Here is a 20,653-nt window from a genome sequence, read left to right as displayed (position 1 = left end):
CCTGTAGCTGTGGTTTGCTGAGCAGAGAGGTGTTTTGACAGTGGAAGGCATACATCAGTCTGGACAACTTGAAAAAGTATAATGGATACATTTTTAAGTTATGTGCTAAAGGTTATATATATAGTATGTTAAGTTCAGTTCCCAGCTACAGAGATACAGATGCAGAGTTGCTTTTCTAATTTACCACTCTACGTATTCTTAAAATATAAAACAGTGAAACAGCATGTCATCCTATCCATCGTAACCTCATTCAAATTGGACAGAAACAAAACAAAACTCACCAAAAACATCTTTCCACTATTCCAACAATCAACCAACTCTGGTCTGGTGGAAATAAATCTTTAATTGAGCAACATATGACTGTATGATTAAAACAGTAGTTTTAGTCGTTCTACACATCTGCACACAGAGCAGACCAGCTATGTAAACAAACCAAAGACAGGCAGAGGGAGTGTGATGTCATTCTCTATATACATATTTATTTATATATTTATAAATATTTAACAGCTGGATAGTCGAGCGGTTAGAGATGCAGACTACCACACGGGAGGTCAGGGGCAAATACAACTGCATCCAGTGAGGATCCTTGGGCAAGATCCTTCATGTATCAAGCCTACCTCAGCAACATGAGAGTACAAAATGATAGAGTCACACTGGCTCGGACGTCGCCCAGGTCAACAAGGTCCGCGTCAGGTGCTAGGAAACCAGGGCAACGTGATGAGAAATAGGCTACTGGAACAAGACATAGATGGACAAGGGCGGAAAACACGGAACTATTGGAATGCTACTATATGAGCAACCCCAGAGAGAAGGGATACATGCAGCGAATGTGGGACCAATGGTTACTTCGAAAGCCACAATCAAGGCTAACAACGACACAGCTGTTAGCCCAGTGTTCCAACATCCGCAATCGAAAACTCCTATCACAAGTAGAGATCGATGAGATACAACAACGATGCTACGGCAAGGGGGCGCCAGGACGACAGGTCAGCTGGGGGATGCCACCATCACCCCGACAATCAGAGATTGGGTACCAAGCCTCAACAAATACCAACAGCCTCAGTAGCTGCTGACCTGAGAATGAAGATCATGGCCCAATTAGAAACCTGGAACCCCCGACGAATACCGAAGCTGACTTGTAAAGTACCTTCAGAAGATCTGCTAGTGGATGTGAATGCTGCAATAACAAAAATCTACGGGAACCTGAGACCAATAAGCTGATACACAGAACAGCAACAGTAATCCTAGAAATGCTTGGATACAGGATGGGCTCAAACCATAACAGATGACAAGTGACAGCACTGATGCAGAAAAAGAGGTGAGATAGAAAAAACTGGAGGAATGCAGATCAGTAACAGATGGCCTCACATAAAAAAAGAGTGTGTGTGCGCGCGCGCATTCTCTTGCGTATGCATGTGTGTTCTCTCTTTGTGTTGCCTTGGGCTGTTACATTGAGTATTGTCTTGTCAAAACCATCAAACACACATCCAATTAAGAACGGTCACTTTGTAAAACACACGCACACCTACACAAATGAAACAACACATACTCATACCTTTTGTTCTGGCTTGTTCTTGACCTTTTCTTGGGATCTGTCAAAAGAATTTCAACAGACACACATAGATAGATACATAGACATACTTCAGTCCTTTATATACACAATTTGGCAAATGTGACATTGTGGTTAATGACTCGATGAAGATACACACACCCACACGCTTAAATAGGCAAAGATTTACAAGTCCTTGTGACTTCAAATTCTTCTATATCAACTTGTTTCCTAACCACTTCTTTTGTACAGACAAACACGGTGTGTATGCCTAATTGTGTCTGTAGGATCACAGAGTTCAGTCTGGGACTCCTGCACACACTTACACATACCGGTAAATTAGGGACAGACTTGCTGGAAAAGCTATTTAATTTATTTTTTCATTTGTTTTTCATTAATTAGTCTGGACAAGTCATTATGCTTTAGAAGATAAACAGTGCTATCTGAACAAGAACTGCTCTGCTGTCCTGCTTTCTTTTCAGCTCTTCAGTTTAGTGCATGTTGAATATTCCATTAACTTATATATATATATATATATATATAATATATTACATAATCTCCACTATTGATGAATATTACTTCTAATATATATTTGAGAGAGTGATGTGATAAAGGCAAACAGTGCTGAGAGTTAGATTATTACTCGGCTCATTATCCAGCACCTCCAAACATTCTGGTATCAGAACTAATCGCAGTGAAGGTACTTTCAGAATGCTTCCACCATTCAAACACAACTGGAAGATGTCAGATGGTGTGATCATTTGAGTTGATGATGGTTGAACTATTTCATCTTGCTGCCATGCTCTTGCTGTGTGATCCTGACAATCACAGTAACCTGACAAATTGACAATCAATGCAGAAGCTCATTTTCACGGTGTCCAAGTTGCCTAAATCAGTGTATTCCTTATCTTGTAGGGTACTTCTGCTGTTGTCAGGGGGTAGATGGAGAGAAGCTCAACAAATCTGAAAGAATTGAATTAATGATTTGATTGAAAAAATATACATTGATACAAACAAAAAATCAACAAACCATATAATGTTATCAAAGAGTGAAGAAATCTTTTCCATGGAGAAAAACCTTCAGTGCCATTCTTTGCTCTTCTCTGAATGAAGAAATACTAGTGGCATCTATACTAATCTTTATGTGAGGTATCATTGTAATATAATGCACTGCATCTAGCTGACTGGTCCTGTACCACTGTAGTTTGACCACAAATGCATAGATTAAAGCCTGGCAAGATGGATTCTCACATAATCTTGTGAGTTTGTGATCTTGCGAGTCCAGCTGCCTGTTGCAGTCTTCCTGTCATAGTCATAGATATTTGTTTTCTGCTTGACATCAGGCTTTTTAGAACTAGTATGTCAAAACTATGGATTAAACAAATATTTTCAATTTTTCCCTTTATACAACTGTCTGCCTTATTTCTTCTCCCACTTCTTCTTATCATGAAAATGTGTTTGATTTAGCATGAAAGTAAAGTGTACTTTTTTACTGGTCCGTTGGCTACGTTGCAATGTGCAGTGAGTTATTTTGATGCTTGCTTGGCAAGTTATTTGATGTGACAGTGCAGACAAATGCTGGCAATATTATAATGCATTTCACATTATTCATATTTATGGCACTGTTTGTGCTGTTTATAATGGTTTTAAAGTGCCTTAAACCACATTGGCTAAATTACAGTACTGATGTTCCATAAACCAACAATCGCAGAGAAGATACTAACATTACCGTTGTGTTTCTTTGTTTGCATGTGTATTGATATTTTATCTTGCTTTCTCCAACAGAGGTGTGTGAAGTGGACTGTGGCAGCCATGGCGTCTGTTACGGCGGTGTGTGTCGGTGCGAGGAGGGCTGGACAGGAACTGTGTGTGACCAGAAGGCCTGCCACCCACTGTGCAGCAAGAACGGAGTGTGTAAGGAGGGGAAGTGTGAGTGTGACCAGGGATGGACAGGGGAGCACTGCAATATCGGTGAGTGGCTCACACACACACACACACACACACACACACACACACACACACACACACACACACAGAAAAAACTTGTAGATGGAATTTCTACCTCCACATGTAAGCGTTTTACTACTCCTTGTCACTGGTATCCAAAAATGCAGCACAGATAAGCAAGTTACATTCTAATTGTCCTTCAAGGTTTGGAGAAATTTCAGGAGTGACTGATAGGACACATAAAACAGTAGCACACCACTACACAGCCTTCAAGTAACCTGGAAAACAGTGTTCTTCCTCAATGAGAGGACTTGAATGAACTGATGACAGATATTACAGTCGCTTGTTGTTGTGGCTGCTGCCAGGGTAAGATTAGTGGAATGATTGCTGCTAATTATCTGGATGTCCATGTTTGTGTTGGTTATCATTCCATAAAACTGGAGCTACGAAAGTGGCCCTAGTGAAAATAAGATCCAGGTTTTTAAGGACCATTTGTCTTTTACAATCAGTCAAAGTTGACCATCTCGCTGTGGAATACTATTACCTCCTTTTTTTTCCGTGGTCAAAAATCCTTTTTCTATAATCACTGCTGAAAGGCGTATGTTCTTAAAACAAGTGTACTAAGAATGTTCAACCTTTTTCAAATCAAATAAACTTGTTTCAAGAGTTCTGGAGAAATGTCTAGGTTCCTGCAGTAGAACTGAGAAGAATACAAATTGATCCTAGAAAATGCTTCTATTTGGAGTAATGAAAAAAAAAAACTCTCATCTGAGCTCTGTTTTGGTCTTCGCCACCTCCTGAGGGAAACATCTGGCTCTTTAGCTGCTAAATGCAGTGACTGGCTGGCTACTTACTAATGTTTTTCAGAGCATTTTGCTGAAAACAACTGCCTGCTTCTTATGAGAGAATACAGTGATATACTGAGGATATACCAGGATCTTAAAATATACAATGATATAAATTTTGGTCATATCGCCCAGAACTATGTTAATATACACACCACACACTAAGGCTCAAAAATTTAGGGTCACAAGTTATAAATTGACATTTTTCTTCTTTCCTTCAATAATAAAAAGATAACAACAATATCATTCAGACAAAAATTTATTTTATTTACATTTGAAATAGTTATGCCCCCAAAAGAAGAATAGTTACTTGATTAAGGCTTCCATATAACCGACAGTGCTACATAACAGGGGAGAATGCTGTCCATTTTGTTCTCTCAAATACCTTCAAATTTTAATTTGTTTTCTAGTCCAGAAAAGTGTCCTGAGATCATTATTGAACCACAACGGTGCAACTGAGCTCTAAATATTTTGTGAACCAGTTTCTTTGGGCCCTCTGCAGTCTACTGGTCAGATTAAACAGCTTTAAACTTTGATTTGTCAGTCCATAGTATGTTCAGCTGATATTCAATATGCTAACTGTAGACCAAACTTCTCTTTTTATTCTGAAGTTTTAAGGATAGCCTAACTAAAGCAACCCGTCTCTTAATACCAGCTTGTTTGAGGCATTATTGTGTTTATTTACAAATGCCGGAGATTTCTTATGTTCTCACTGTTGGATCTTATATTGGATCTTATATATTTATATATATATAAAAAATTGCATGTTTGTGCTGGATCGTTCTGACATTTAAAATACAGACCAAAGCACTAAAGAACCACTCTTGCTTACTGCTGATGGATGGAAGACTGCTTTTCCTTATTTTGCTTGGTATGTACTTACAATGGGATTGTGTTTCTGATTGAGTATCCATGGCGAGTTGAGAAACCCTATCCTGTTGTGTTGTGATAGTCGAACAGTGAAACAGATGAGTAGCAGGGCCTTTGTAGCAGCTTCAGCTCACCACCAACCCCCTCACTTAAAAAGCTATTTATTGTCAAACAGACAGACAGCCACAGTATTGCTGGGAAAGAGCTGCAAATTGGCTTCAGTTAGACACACACACACTGACACACAAGGAGAAGGATGCCGAGAGCATAACAACAGTGATATGAGGAGAAATCCATTTAGAGCGCTTAGCCAACAAACAGCTTGTTTGTTTAGGTGGATTGTATGGCTTGGGAGAGGATTCATACAGGCTCGCTCTGTTCCTCTTCTGTCTTCCCATCCCCAATAAGCACATTTACATCTCTGGATAGGGTCTTCTAGAAACTGTGACCTCACTGCAGAATTTCTTCCAGATTCATTAATTGGCTGTTTTTATATTTCAGCATGGAAATAGCTCAAATTACATTATGCCCTACGATTTTTCCTAAAGCCAGTGCAATCCAGTGTTTAACAAGAAAGAGGGTTAGAAAATATGTGGTTGTCCTGATCTTGCACGTGTTAATGAGGTGTCTCAGATGAATATGAGGATGAATGATATAGATAGGCTGTCTTTCTTTCTCTTTCTCTGTTTGAATGAACCACTTTGTGTCTAAATTAATTTGTACATCTCTCTCCAACGATGAGTTGTCGTCACTGGTGGTCATACTGGAGGGGTTTTTTGCTATTCCACTGCCTATTTTTTAGACTAAATATTCTCTTTTTATCTATGTTTCCTTTTTTCTTCCTTTCCTCCCTTCTTAAAGCCCACAATCCGGACATTAGAGTTAAAGGTACTGTACTCTTTTTCTCTTTTTCTCTCATTGTTTTTCTCTACCTCCCTATTTTGCTTTTCTCTTCATGTACTGTGGAGCTGTGGCTGCTTCAGTGATAGGTTATTTTAATCTATTGATATCTGGAATATGTATTTTTTTTCCATCTCATCCCCTCTATCATTTTGCCAGGATTTTAGTTTTGCTTTTAGCTAAAGGTACTATTGCTTTATTTTTTTTTCATGTTTGTTAGACCACTTTGATGTTTTCAGATAAAATATAATTGGTAACACTTTATATTAAGATTGCTTATAAGCATACATATTAGTAGCGTATTGTTTATTTATTAGTCAATATAAAGCACTTATCAATGCCTTATTCTGCATGACCATATTCTACAAATACGAGACCATTAAAACCATTAAGATAACCTCCTAATTACTGCTTATTGATACTAAGTTGTACATGAATTATGGTCTTAATGTGCTTGTTCTCAGTGTGGGCCTTTGTGGGACAAATAAAGGAATATCTTATCTTATCTTAGTACCCCAAGAATACTCATTCTCCCTTAACAACACTTAATAAATGTGGTCAGTTCTTATGTAACAAAACATAAAACTACAAGTGTTAATAATGTCCAGATACCTCCAGTGTGTACAATGTAGTAGCATCTAGCAGTGAAGTTACAGATTGCAACTAACTGAACACCACTCACATCTGTATTTTACTACCTGGGAATGAGAATGGGCTGTATATAGAGAAAAAGTGTATAGGAGAAACTAAGGTATCTGCAGCATGCGAAAACATGAAGGGCTCTATCTAGAGCAAGTGTTTGGTTTGTCCGTTCTTGGCTACTATAGAGGCATTGTGGTTTAATATGGCGGACTTATTAGAGACCCACTCCGGACCCACTCCCTCTGTAGATAAATACAACTCATTCTAAAATGAAATGAATTTCCAAATGCTTACTTAAGCATCCTAAATTCCTTGACCATATTAGAATTAAATTATCTTCCTTAAAAAGTTACAAACAATATAGGTCAGAAAGTCAAAATTGGAGGGAGTCCCTGAAGTATCTTGGCTTATTATCATTTTACTGTGAGCTTGTTTGTCACTGCAGTGAGCATCTTTTCATAGGGTAGTGATCCAGTTTCCCGTGGTTGTCATATGTGTTGAAGCTGGATCACAAAAACTGGAAAATTAAGCATAAAACAGAACAGAACTGGGAAAACCCCTTGAAAAAAAAAACCCAAACCATGCTTAACTGTTATGTCATTCTACTTATTCCTTTAGAGATACTGCGTCTTGGGACAGTCTGACAGCCAAGGCATAGTTTTTACTTTTAGCAGACAAGCTCTGTACAAGCACAGACAAACAGAATATTGAAAGTTTCTGATGTAGACTGTGAAATCCTGGCTCTGCTTTAGGCTTAGTTGTCCTATAAGCTGTGTCTTCCTCCCTGTTATGTCTTTATGCACATTCCTACACCTACATGTGTGTGAATGGGTTTAAGCAACAATAATCTGACTCAAACAGTTGTCTTTTGAGCTAAACATGTCAGTCATACGTTATTTTAGACAGGATATTGGTGTAATTGCAAGTATTTGCACAGTTGCAAAGCAAATGCTCAGTGAACTGTGGCAGTATCCAAACATTTTAGCTGATTTTAAACCTCCCTCTGTGCAGCAGGGTAATATTCTAAATAAGGAGCTCAAGTGTACTACTCAGAGGTAATGCAATATTGGCCAATGGAAAAAAAAACATACTTTGGATAATAAGGTTGCCTTCCTTTCATGTACTGAATACAGTTGCAGTCACATTAGTTCGTAAATTTGTAGCTGACATAGCTCAAAAAGACTACTTATTAATTGACTTTCCTTATTGCATCGTATTACATCCTGCTCATAAATGAAAAAAATGTGGATATAGTGTACAACATACATTTCTGAAAGGCTGTTCTAAACCTTGCTAACATCTTTACCATCTGTGGGGCAAGGAAACTGTTTTTGCAAAGTGGGTGAAGCCTGAAGCTAAGGTTAAACAATGCCTACAGCAACCACCACGGCTGAGCATGACATAGTGAGCAATATGTCAGTCAGCTAAACATACTCCACCTCAAGTATTACAAGGAGAATTCCAGTGATATAGTGTTGCAGTATATATAAATTTGTATTTGTTGACTTCTGAGAGACAGCTTAAAGGGACAGTTCAGCCTAAACTCAAAAATACATAATTTTTCTCTTACCTATAATCCATCTAGATAGTTTTGGTGTGAGTTGCTGAGTTTTGGAGATGTCAGCCGTAGTCAGCAGTACGTAAAAATACTTTGTTACTGTACTTAAGTCGTTTTTTTTAGGTATCTGTACTTTACTTGAGTCTATTTCTTCTAACATTTTTACACAAATATCTGTACTTTCTACATTTTCAAAACAGGCTTGTTACTTTAGTTTTAATGCATTTGAGGGCAACCCCATCACTGCATGACTTCAAGACTGTTGCATATCATGCATGACAGACGTGAAAGACATAATGATATAACAAGTCGAAACAGAGAGAGAGAGACTCGATCCTTCTACATGAGTAAAAAATATGTGTACTTTTGCCACCTCTGGCCGTAGAGATGTCTGCCCTCTCACCAGTATAATGGAACAAGATGGCACTCAGTCTTTTGCACAGCCTTGGAAATAAGGTGTTATCCAAAGCCAGGAATTCACTTTTGGTGGGTAAATGATTAATCTAATGAATGATTATTGGCCTAGGATAGTCAAATTTAAATATATTAAGTATGAAAATATTGGAACCAGGCTATGAAATATAGACCCAGTGTTTTTAATTGTAGAATGTTAACACTCCTCAGCTGCTTGTTAATGCTAAAGTCTCTCTACAATTCCATTCCAATCCGCTCCTTCAAGAGGCTAATTTGTGCCACAGTTAACTGTATATTTCCAACTTTTTTCCAACTTCTATTTGACTGCAACTGTATTATTTCCCATCCTGCTTTTGTATTTACTTAAAATGTGCTTTATCAAAGTCAATTGTTACAAACAGAATTGTTCGTTAGAATTGTTTTAAAAACATTACTTGTGAAACAGCTGCTTTTCCTCTTCCCTCTCGTGTGATGTAAATGTGAACGAAGACCGACTTGAATGTTCATTTTGACTCTACTGAGGTTTCTACTGCTGTATCTCTCTCTATGTTATTGCCCTCCCATGATCCCAATTCTTACTTCTTGTCCTCCTCTTCCTTTGGTTGCCATTTTCATCTGTTCATCACAGAGAGTATATTTGGCAGTGCTGCTTTTGTTTCGATTTACTTTTTTTCCCTAATTTTCCTCCCTCTCTCCCTCGTGCCCTCTCCTATTCTCAGGATATAAAGGTAATTCATGCCAAAGACTTAATAAAGGCCTTACTGTCCCAAAATACAACCACTTTACATTCTGCTTTGTTGACTTTTAACTTCCTTTGATTCTGATTTATTCCATTTCATTTGATTTTTCCTGTCTTTCCTTTTTTCTCACAGTCTGTCTTTCTCTATTTATCTGTTTTTTATTGTTTTATACTTCTGTTGTTACTTCTGCTGTCTCAGTATGTTCTTTTTCTTGTTTGTTTTTCTGGTAACATCATTGTCAACCCTGTTCTCACACACAAAACACAGACAATACAGACAGAGATCCACGCAACCACACACACATACACAAACAATCCCAAGGTGTGTGACTCCTGTTGTGTCTTGCATCCACGAGCCTGATATATATGTATGTGTTAATTTAGCCAGCTGCTGTCTTTTGTCTCCACTTTCCTGTCTTTCGAAATTTTGCTGTCCCTTTCTCCTCCTCACCACCTCTCCCTCCATCTCTACATCTCGTTCTGTCTCTCCAGCTGGGCTTTGCTTGGTTCTGATACTCACTGTCTATTAATCAGTATATCTGATTGCCAGCCTCACTGTCTCTCCTGTGATGGAGGAATGTCAAACAGAGGCATAAAGTATAGCCTTTGGAGGCATGCAGTCCAAACCACCCTTTCCTCCCTATACTTTGTGCACTGTGTATCTGTCTACCTGTTGTGTTTTCACATGGATTCTAACCTGTGATTTTGTTTTTTACTGGCTAGACGATCAAGACCAAAGGAATCCGTATTTTTTTGGCAACAAAAATCCTGTTAAAGATTGAAGTCTTTGTCAGCTTGCTGGGTGTTAAATTTCCCTCAGATTTGGTTAAACTTCACCTCACTTCACAGATAAACTTTCAAAAGTTTAGCTTTTTAACTTTTAATCTTTTAATTTCTTTGTTTGTATGCCCTGTTCTTCATCTTCATATTATGCAACAATAACATCTTTCTTTGTTTACAGATGATAAATGAATATTATTTTGAATTAATTTCTGATTGAAGCCATGCAGCATGGCTGTTGGCAATCTTAGCGGTTCATGTGAAACTACAACGTCAGTGCATTTCACCAGAGGCTGACTGTCTGTCTGTCTGTCAGTCTGTGTCCCTCACATGTGGGTTAATGTATTGATCTGTTTTATTTGTCTATCGATCTGTCTTTCAATCCATTTGTTGGAGAAAGGTTCATCACAAAGGGCCAAACACCTTTATACACATCAGAATTTAACCAATATGCATCTTTGAAATCTTTTTGAAGTTATTTTTGGAATCAAGCTGCTGACAGATAGTATTCTGTGCTGACATTCAATGTGTTTAAATTTAAAAAGACATGTCAAAAACAAATGATAAATGGACCTGTACTATAGCGCCTTTCTAGTCTTCCGACCACTCAAAGCGCTTTTACACTACGTGCCACATTCACCCTTTCACACACATTCACACAGCGATGGCAAAGTCCATCAACAGAAACCAACGCATACATACACATTCACACACCGATGCACAGCATCGGGAGCAATTTGGGGTTCAGTATGTCGCTTAAGGATACTTCGACACGTGGGGGGAGGAGCTGGGGATCGAACCAACAACCTTCTGATTAGTGCATGGACCTGCTCTGCCCCTTAGCCCACCGAAAAGCAAGTATTCAGTGTTTCCTTCAGATGTATTAGCATTGCATCATGCCGGGACAGTAAAACTCTCAAGTAAACCCCAGGGGCTGGTTGCACCAACAGGCCTCACGCCTTCTTCTTCTTCATCTTAAGATAGGTCGGTCGTAACTTGGTATTCCAGGTCTGACCCAACAGTTAGCGTCATCTAGGATAAAGCCTTCTCTCGCTAAGACCGGGTGTAAATCTTACACCTAGACACCGTATATATTGACAGTTTCAGTGGAGGACCCCACCAGTTAGGTAACACGCTGTTAGGTAATAGCCATAGTCGCATAAGCATTCACATAGTCACTAAATCCTAGTGAAGTTAAGACTAGGCTTAAGTTTGGTTGGTGCAACTAATGTAAAGTTTATTTTACAGACTATTATTAACAAAGACTTAGTAAAGACCAGTTGGTGCAACCCATTCCTGGATATTTATAATACATAATACATAATAATACATATTTAGGTTATATCTGAAAGGTGTTCAAGTGACCAGAGATCATATTTCAGATCAACATCAACAGCACACACTTGCATGATTCTTACACACAGTTTCACAAATGACCATTAGACAGCAGGTATTGCTTAGACATGATGATACCGACAATAAGGAAACAGAAGCATAATTTCTTCCTGTCCCTGAGCATATATGAGTTTAATAGCATTTTTTTATTGACTTGGCACCACCTCTAAAATCCAATTTGATTGCCTTCTGAACACACAGTAAGAGTTGTTTCCATAATCAATGACACGTACCTGTTTCTATTACTTTTGTTGATAAATGTTTACTATGGGTATGTGTTTTTTTAGAATTGTTTCTGGTATTGCTTCAGTAATGCACACAAACTTTTCTGCATATTGTTAAAACACCTCAGGTGCACATGCAGCGTCACTGTAAACAATGCTTTATTTTATGTGAAATTCATGACAGATTTTCCCCATTTAAAGCTCCTACAAGGAACTTGATTCTGGCAGCCCCTGTGGATAAAAGTAGTAGTTTTTCTACCTCCTTGTTTCATTGATTTTAAACTATATAGAAATAACAAATCTTCTTGCTGATGATCTTGTTTGTGTATGTAGATCATATGAAGACATCAGTATTAAATTGAAACAGTTTCATGACAAGGTAAAAACTAGTATAGTTAAGATACCTTGAAAAATTTGACCTCTTTGGAAAATGTATAAACTTAGTCATTGCCTGATGAGTATGGATTATTTTTAGGTGTATTTCTAGACCTCACCATTTGTATTTGTTGTTATTTTGTCAGATGTGTGAACTAAGAAATAACGGAAGTTGTGTGGTGTAGGTAGATATCACTCAGCAGTGTGTAACACCTGCAATGAACCCTGCATCATGTCTTCAGAGGCTGCCAACTCACCTCAGGCTGTTTCTGACTTTCAGTGGAGATTTATTGTCCCATGATGGTCTCGGTGCTGTTTCAGAGGCTTTTCCAAGCAACACACTGACTATGTTGCATTTTTGGCACAAAAATGGTCCGATGTAAAAAATATTGATTGCTCTCATCTGTCACAGCTCCAGTACAAAACATCATTACCTACCTTCAAAAATGTATATTGGTTGAAGCCTATTTCACACACTGATGGCCAGCCGTGACCCCACCCTACTCACTCACACTGCTCTAACTTTTCTAACTCTGTGTTTGTCCCCTGTGCCCAGAGGGTTGTCCAGGTCTCTGCAACAACAACGGACGATGCACTCTGGAGGCCAGTGGCTGGCACTGCATCTGCCAATCCGGATGGAGAGGTGCCGGGTGTCATGTTGCCATGGAAACACTGTGTACCGATGGAAAGGACAATGAAGGAGGTATATTTTTCTATATACACAGATTTATATATTTGTTTAATGGATGAACGAACATGAAGATTATCCAAATGTCCAATCAGGAGAAATCAGCAATTAGCAGTAAGCAGGTCGGGCTATTCAGGAACAAGTGGATAGTAACCCTTGTTCATCGATGTGTGCTCCATCATGAGTTTTAAAACATGCAACTTGTTATGAAATTATGATACCGTAATTTAATGCATATATGACAAACAAAAAAAACTGGCAACATCCAATAAACCCAACCCTCAGTCTCACTTGACTCACAGTAAGACAACAAAACAATGCATAGGCATAAATACAGAGTGTGTGCAGCAAAAAAATCCATTAATTTGAATTTTAGGTCTTAAAATGTCTCAAATATGATTTTGACAGGCCTTAAACATTGTTTGGATAAATTAGAGTAACGTTACTTGAATAAAGCTGCATTTTTCTGTCTCACATTTAAATGTGTTTTTAGGGGGACATTTTATTGGTCATGCTGTATCAACTATAAAACCAAACCGACATGGAACCAATACGGATATTTATGCTTTTTTTAGTATGGACATAAAATAGGTCTTAAAATGCATTCATAAAGGTCTCTTGAAAAAAGTAGTGCTGGGTGATCATTCATTCATTCATATATATGTGTGTGTGTGTGTGTGTGTGTGTGTGTGTGTGTGTGTGTGTGTGTGTGTGTGTGTGTGTGTGTGTGTGTGTGTGTGTGTGTGTGAATCTGCATAGCTACATAGCTGAAACAACTGACACAATTTAGCTGCAATTCTTCAATAGGCAGGCATATACTTTTTTCCTCAAAGAACTTGGTCGACATAAAGCATTTATTATACTGATTATAAGCCTCAACTAACTCTCTTTAACAAGGCCAAACACCACGGAACACAACGATTTGAGACCTTTTTTTTACTTGTGCAAAAGAACATTTGAGGAATATCTCTTTGAATACTTTAATACTTATTTTATGTCAGTTTATAGTGTTACTATATGTGTACTGTACTATTAACCTATTTTCTTTTTGAAAAGGAAGCAGTGTGAAATTGCTGTTCTATGTACTCCTGACAGCAAAATAAACCACTACAAACCTATATAAAGGCCTAATCATGCAAACAAACAAAAAAAATACAAATACCATGATATACTGTGACACAAATGCTTGGTCATACATCCCAACATTACCCTGTAGATATGCTATCCAGCCTTTGTTCAAATATTGAAATTGTCGTTTGCCTGCCACGGGTGTTAACATACTGTATGTACAAACTGCAGGAACAGCCTTATAAATTGGAGCAAGGGAAACAGCAGAGTTTTAAACAAGAAACGTGCAGTTGAAAATTTCTGCGGGAAATACTGAGACCTTGGATTTGAGCAAATCGTATTACAGTTTTTCTCAATTGTTTACACACAAATACTGGTACTTGAGACACAATGACCACAACATGTAACTCATGCACCGACCCCCTGAACCAATTCTGCTAAACTACAAGCATAATTCCTGCTTTACACTCAAATTGCAGTTCTAAAACACACTTTTTTCAAAACACTACACACAATTCTCTGCATTTGTCACAATTTTCATTAAGAAAATATCTTGTTTTCACAAGGAACACACTGTCATTCAAAATTCTAAAGTTAATTGCCCTATAATGCACACTGACTCATCACATGGGCAAACACCTGTCACACAGTTTTACAATTAGCAATCAGAGCTTTAGCATAAAAGGGCAACAGGTTAGGGTTAGATATAGCAGTTGATGCTTTTCATGGCTGGATTCGCCATGCTAGGCGATATTTCCCCCGCTGCTTGGCCAGGGAAAACATTGCTTGTGATGTGGATGAGGTGCTGTGGCGAGACCAAAACAGAAGAGAGGATGCAGCATAGTTTTTTTTTTTTTTTTTTTACTGTAACTGTATACAGTAAATTCTTCTGTTGTTTTGTATGTAGACCACTGTATGTGCAACTTTGTGTTGGTTGGGATGTACACTGTGTACATTGTTTTTGTGGGAAAAATAAAATATATTTGTTACAGTGTATTTGTCTGTAGTAAGTGTAACACTGAACAAAAAAAGGCCTAAGTCATTATGATGAATGGAGAAGAAGTGTTTTCCATTCATCATAGTGTTTTACATTGAGCACATCAGTGTTCAACTGGTTCTTATAAATGTCTATTCATATGATGGTTTGTGTGTGTCATTTGAGAACAAAATACCATTTTGAGAAGAAATAACATTGTTTTGAATGTAAAGTTTCATTTACAAGAGAATTGAGGGGTTTTGCCCATTGTGTGTGTGTTTTTTGATTTGTGTGTAGAGTTCTGAGAGTATGAGGCATGCTTTCAGAAAATGTGTGTAAACAATCGAGAAAAACTGTAACAGCACCACCTACAGATAATGCTGTGAGACACTGTCAAAGCCTAAACCCAAGACTATGTTTGGTGAAAGCAGTATAATAATTGGAAAGGTGGAGAGGAAAGAAGATGAGAAAGAAAAGAAAACAAGACACAAGTGTGTGTGTGTGTGTGTGTGTGTGTGTGTGTGTGTGTGTGTGTGTGTGTGTGTGTGTGTGTGTGTGTGTGTGTGTGTGTGTGTGTGTGTGTGTGTGTGTGTGTGATGGCAGTCCCTGGTGCCTGTTAACCAGATGTGCAACTGGCTTTTATAAACTAACAGAGACAAATGGCAGCCAGTATTTTATTACCTAACATACCTCCTTCTATCCCTCCATCTCTCCATCTGTCTCTCCACTGTGCTCCTCCTCCTCTCTTGCTCCCTGTCCTTCACGTATCCCTCCCTCCCTTAATCTCTCTTTTTCCGTCATTCCATCCCTCCTCATTATTCCTTTTATCCCTCCATCCTTCCTCCTCTCTCCTTAACTCTGATTTTATTATTCTTGGCAGTGCCTAATAAACACAAAGTGCTCACATACAATTCTACGACACTGCTCCAGTTTTCCCTCATTCTTCCTTTTTCCCCCTCATCAGAAAAGGAAACTGTCTTTTTGTTTTTGTTTCTCTTTGATACAACCATGTGTCAGTCCATCCTGTTTATTCTTCAGTTTTCCACACCTTTGTTTGTGGCAGAAGAGCAGACCCAGTCCTCTTGGCCCCATTGGTCGTCTTTCTTTCAAAATGTATATACTTGAAGAGTCCTCAATTACATCCTCAGGAGGCGTTTAAGCTTTATCAAAGAGGAACGTCTTAATCGTTACGTTTTATTTCCGTTTCCTTACAATGAGCAATTTTTTATCTACAGACGTTGAGGGTTGCCTACCGTTGATCCCACCATGTTGAACTGCCATGTTTCTACAGTAGCCCAGAAGGGACAAAGCAAACACTGGCAAATACGTGTTTTGCTTATGATGATGTCACTTTTGGTGCCTGGTCTTGTTTGTCTTAGCTTATTTAGACAACACAGCATCTCTTGTCTTCCAGTCTCCTCTAATTATAGATGCTATATATGGCCATCATCCTCTATCTTTATCTTTTTCATCCCTCCATTCTTATTACTGCTGTATTCCTCTGTCATCACTGAATGCCTGCATTGTTGATGATTCTTTCCGCTCATCATCCCTCATTGCTTCTTAATCCCTTAGTTGCCTCCTCATTCCTTCATCCATCCTCATCCTATTTTTATTCTTCAACCCCTCTTTCATCCACCTATAGCTTTTTCATCTTCCATCTGACATCTTCCCACACTTCAGCCTTCCGTTTCAGGTTGCAATCCCTCCTTTTTTGGTTTCTGACCATAATGATTTTTGTGTGTGTTTCAGATGGCCTGGCTGACTGTATGGACCCAGACTGCTGTCTGCAGCCCTCCTGTCAGAACCAGTTATACTGCAAAGGGTCACCTGACCCAGGGGAGGTGCTCAGCCAGTCTCCATCCTCATTGGCCCCTCAGCAAGTAAGGAGCTTAAATCAGAAATGAAGTCCAAATAAGAATGTTATGTCCTGGTACAAATCCCTTGAAAAATTTACTTTCAGTGTAGCAAAAAGAGAGGGCTGACATGAGAGCATCTTTCTATCTATTTATTTTCTATTTTATTTTCCTTAGGCTGCCAGGTCTTTCTACCAGCGCATTCACTTCTTAGTTGGTCCTGAATCCACTCACGTCATCACTGGAGACAGTCCGTTCAATAAAAGGTAATCATGTCTCTGTCTGTTTTTTCTTTTCTTTTTTTCATCAATGAATTCGGGGCATAGAGCAACATGTGTGGTCAGACGAGCTGTTAACAAATACACAGTTTAATTATGCATTTCACACTGTGTGTTTGAAGATGAAAGCACAGGTTTGTTGTAGTTAGTTTGGTTTTGACTAGGACTGCACGATGTGGTAAATAAAATCAAATTGTGATTATTTTTACTAGGACTGCGATATGATTCATGATTAGTGGAAATAACCATTTTTCATCACAATGTTCATTTTTACTTAAACAATTATTAAAATCATGATGATGTGACATTTGTAGGGGTAACTAAGTTAAACTAGGGGTTTTAATGCAACTTCAGTTACTGAGTGATTAAGATGGTGAGTGGAATGTAATCAGAACCATTGGGCATCATGGCTAAAATTACGATATTAAGAGATAATTAATAATTAAGATAATTAAGATAAGATATACTTAATTTTCTATCATGTAAATAGTGTTTCTATCATGTAAGTATGAAACCGTTTCAGGCTTCTGTTTTGTGCTGGATAGAAAGGCTTTCCACAGTCATAGAGGGAAACAATCACCTTTACTAGCCAGGGCGCCTGCACAGCTCTTTAAAGAAGGGGTAAAGTTACTTCCTGTTGTTCTTATTCAAACACTGTTGTTTTTCTTCTTAGTGGGATCATGGATCATTTGGGTCTTTTCTTCGTTTTCTTTGATTGCTTGACTCATAATGCTGCCTGCAGGTCATAGCTTAACCTACTTTTATTTGCCATAATACGAGCAGTTGCAGGTTTGTTTTCAGTCTGAATACAACAAAAAAAGTGACACACAATATAGAGACTTAAAGCCTGCCATTTTTCATGGCCAAAAGCCATTTCTGCCCACATCTGCCTCAGATATATTATTCATTAAATATGATAAGAGAGAAAGAGAGGGTGGCAGTCTTCAAAATATACAGTGAAAGGAAAACTGAAACATGACGGCAATTCTGTTCAGCCATTTTTCTGCTTTTGTCACATTTTTTTATTCTAGCTTGAATGTTTTATAAGAGCAGAGGGCCACAGTCCTGTAATAAAAATGTCCTGTATTTCCATAATGGAATGGCCCTGCAACCTTATAACAGAAATGTTTTATTAGACCTCAAAACAGTATGAGTGTGTGTTTGTGTGTGGGTGTGTGAGGATTTGTGTGTGGGTGGTTGAAGGGTGTTTTAAATGGCACTTTTACACTTTAAAAGACAAAGAAATTATATTTTAATTTCCCCTTGAACTAACAAGGAAAACTTAGACAAACATCATACTTATGGAGGGAGACAAACTTACAAAGTGGCAAACAGCGTTTGCACACATGCAGAAGTAAACATTCACAGTACACATCTAGGACAAGTTTCCGATGGACGTGATCAGTGGGATCTGGTAGAAAACAAACTGGAATGATTGACATCATATAAAGAGATCAACTTGTGAAGTTGTTTTTGTGCCATGAACTTCATTAATCACAAAAATAATGAAAAGATCCCAAGAAGGATTCCTAGCTCCGAGTGCACAATTAGCTATTAGCTCTGGCAATTTATTCAGAGGAAAAGATTTTAATAAGCCATTGGAAGGTTTAACACTGAAACTGCAGGAAGAAGCACCTGTTCTAATGTGAGACAGCTCAAAAAAATGAATCACAAACAGGTGTGATCCTGTGTGGCTTAATCAATAATACAACAGCAGTGGAAGAATTATTCAGAATAACTGGTAAAAGGTAAGTTAGTATCCGCAAAATGTGCCTCAGTTTGTGTCATTAGTCTCTGCTTTCATTTCTGTGATGTGTCAGAGTTCGATGATCGATCATCTAAATACTGTTTCTCAGAATCTCTCTTCCTCATGGGCATACTGAGTAATTTGACTTTTTTTAACTGGTTAGATCCAAAGCTATTCTGCTATAAGTGAGGACTGATTTCAACACATAATGGGAACAAAAACAAAAATATATATGCTATGGTCACTGACATTTGACCATGGATCAGTTCATTCCCCTCACAAGGAGTGAGGAATGGTGTGTTTTCCAGGACTGGTTTGCCCAACCATAGGGACTGTGTGAATGACACCAGGGGGTATTTTCTATCCTTGATAACTCAATTAGTTTAATTACTACAGTGAAATATCAGGTAAATTCTTTTGTAAATGTTGCATCGTTCAGCTTTAATAAATATAAGCTCTCTCTGTTTCTCTCTCTCCAGCTTGGTGTCAGTAATTCGTGGTCAGGTGTTGACAGCCGACGGAACACCTCTGATTGGAGTCAACGTGACGTTTGTCCACTATCCTGAACATGGATACACCGTAACACGCAAGGATGGCATGTGTGTATTCATTTATATTTTTACACAATATTTGTAACCTTCTGTTTTCTACGTACCTTGCATCCTCCACCAAAATTGTTTCACCTGACACTTCCATAGAATCAATTGAAGATAGAGCTGCCAAATACTAACAGGGCACCTGATCATGTAGAACTGGAGACAGATTGTGTATCCAAAGCTTCCAGGCCACTGTCATTCTTTGCACTGTTTTAAACCAAACATACCATACCCTACAGTGTCCTCATTTCCCCCTACAGTGTCCTCATTATGGAGGTTGACTCACATCTGTAGCCAGCCTCAAGTGGCCATTAGAGAAACTGCAATTTTGATTTCTGTGTGGCCTTAATTTGCCAGCCATGGAGGTTGCCGCTTGGCATTAGCTGAATTGAGACAGACCTTAAACCAACTCTGCACCACTGTATTCCTTGGTGCACTGTTTATATCAGGTCAGTGAGTGTTTGTTTTCCTCTTCAGTGCAATTTCTCTGGTTCCACAGACTATACCCAGAACCCACAGACATTATACACACACTACCAAATGTAGATTTTTTTGATCACAGGTTGAGGTTTCAGAGAATCAGGGAATATTGATCCGGAATCTCCTTAGCTCTGTGACAATGATGCCAGTTCGCCTTGCAGGTCAATCACTGGATTGGTTGTCCATGAGGGTCCGTACAGTTTTCGCTTTAGTTTCTGACCAAGTGATGGTGGTCCCTCTGGATGCGGTGGTCCAGACAGGACAGTTTGAGCCAGGCTCTGTTTGGGACACCTTTCTAGTCCCTCCCCTGACTGGCAGGAGCAGATCGGCCTGCTCAGTTGTGAGTGCAGTGGCTGAAAAGACCCTCTGACTCAGTCCAGGGGCTTAGTGACTGAGTCATACACCCACTGCTGGCATGCCAGGTTATGGTTAGGGCCTGCCAGGCTTTACAGTCCTGCCCCCATCCCTCAGTGTCTGGGACCTCCTTCTCAACCTTTCCGTCTAGCTGACCTTATAGCACTTAACACATTGCATAAAACACATAAAACACTTGATTAAAAGCCAGTTCAGCAAAACAAAGGGAAAACACTTTAATCACGTCTATGCTCTGCTCTGCCCCCCCATCCACTCCAGGCTCTATCTTAAATCTCAAGAACATCAGCTGAAAAGGTGTGAATGTGTGTAGGAGTAGAAGTGTAAGACTCTTTTAAAAATGCATTGGATTCA

At 38.7% G+C, this 20,653-nt stretch overlaps 2 protein-coding genes across 13 annotated transcripts in view; one reads left to right on the top strand and one right to left on the bottom strand.

Moving 5' to 3' along the window:
- dctd (dCMP deaminase) overlaps positions 1-20,653 on the bottom strand; it is a 145,349-nt gene that overhangs the window by 32,748 nt on the left and 91,948 nt on the right. The gene's annotated exons all lie outside the window — the stretch shown is intronic.
- LOC127355461 (teneurin-3) overlaps positions 1-20,653 on the top strand; it is a 361,742-nt gene that overhangs the window by 276,588 nt on the left and 64,501 nt on the right. For 8 of the 11 annotated variants that reach the window (XM_051386366.1, XM_051386371.1, XM_051386367.1 and 5 more), the window contains 6 exons: positions 3,335-3,520; positions 6,073-6,099; positions 12,795-12,941; positions 16,723-16,853; positions 17,004-17,092; positions 19,331-19,450. In XM_051386366.1, the coding sequence (XP_051242326.1) occupies positions 3,335-3,520; positions 6,073-6,099; positions 12,795-12,941; positions 16,723-16,853; positions 17,004-17,092; positions 19,331-19,450 (700 nt within the window). The remainder of the gene's footprint in view (positions 1-3,334; positions 3,521-6,072; positions 6,100-12,794; positions 12,942-16,722; positions 16,854-17,003; positions 17,093-19,330; positions 19,451-20,653) is intronic. The other 3 variants (XM_051386372.1, XM_051386370.1, XM_051386368.1) reach the window with 1 other exon arrangement.

This window comes from Dicentrarchus labrax, unplaced genomic scaffold, assembly GCF_905237075.1.
Source record: "Dicentrarchus labrax unplaced genomic scaffold, dlabrax2021, whole genome shotgun sequence".
In the NCBI taxonomy this organism is placed as follows: Eukaryota; Metazoa; Chordata; class Actinopteri; family Moronidae; genus Dicentrarchus; species Dicentrarchus labrax.
This window is presented reverse-complemented; position numbering and strand designations above follow the sequence as displayed.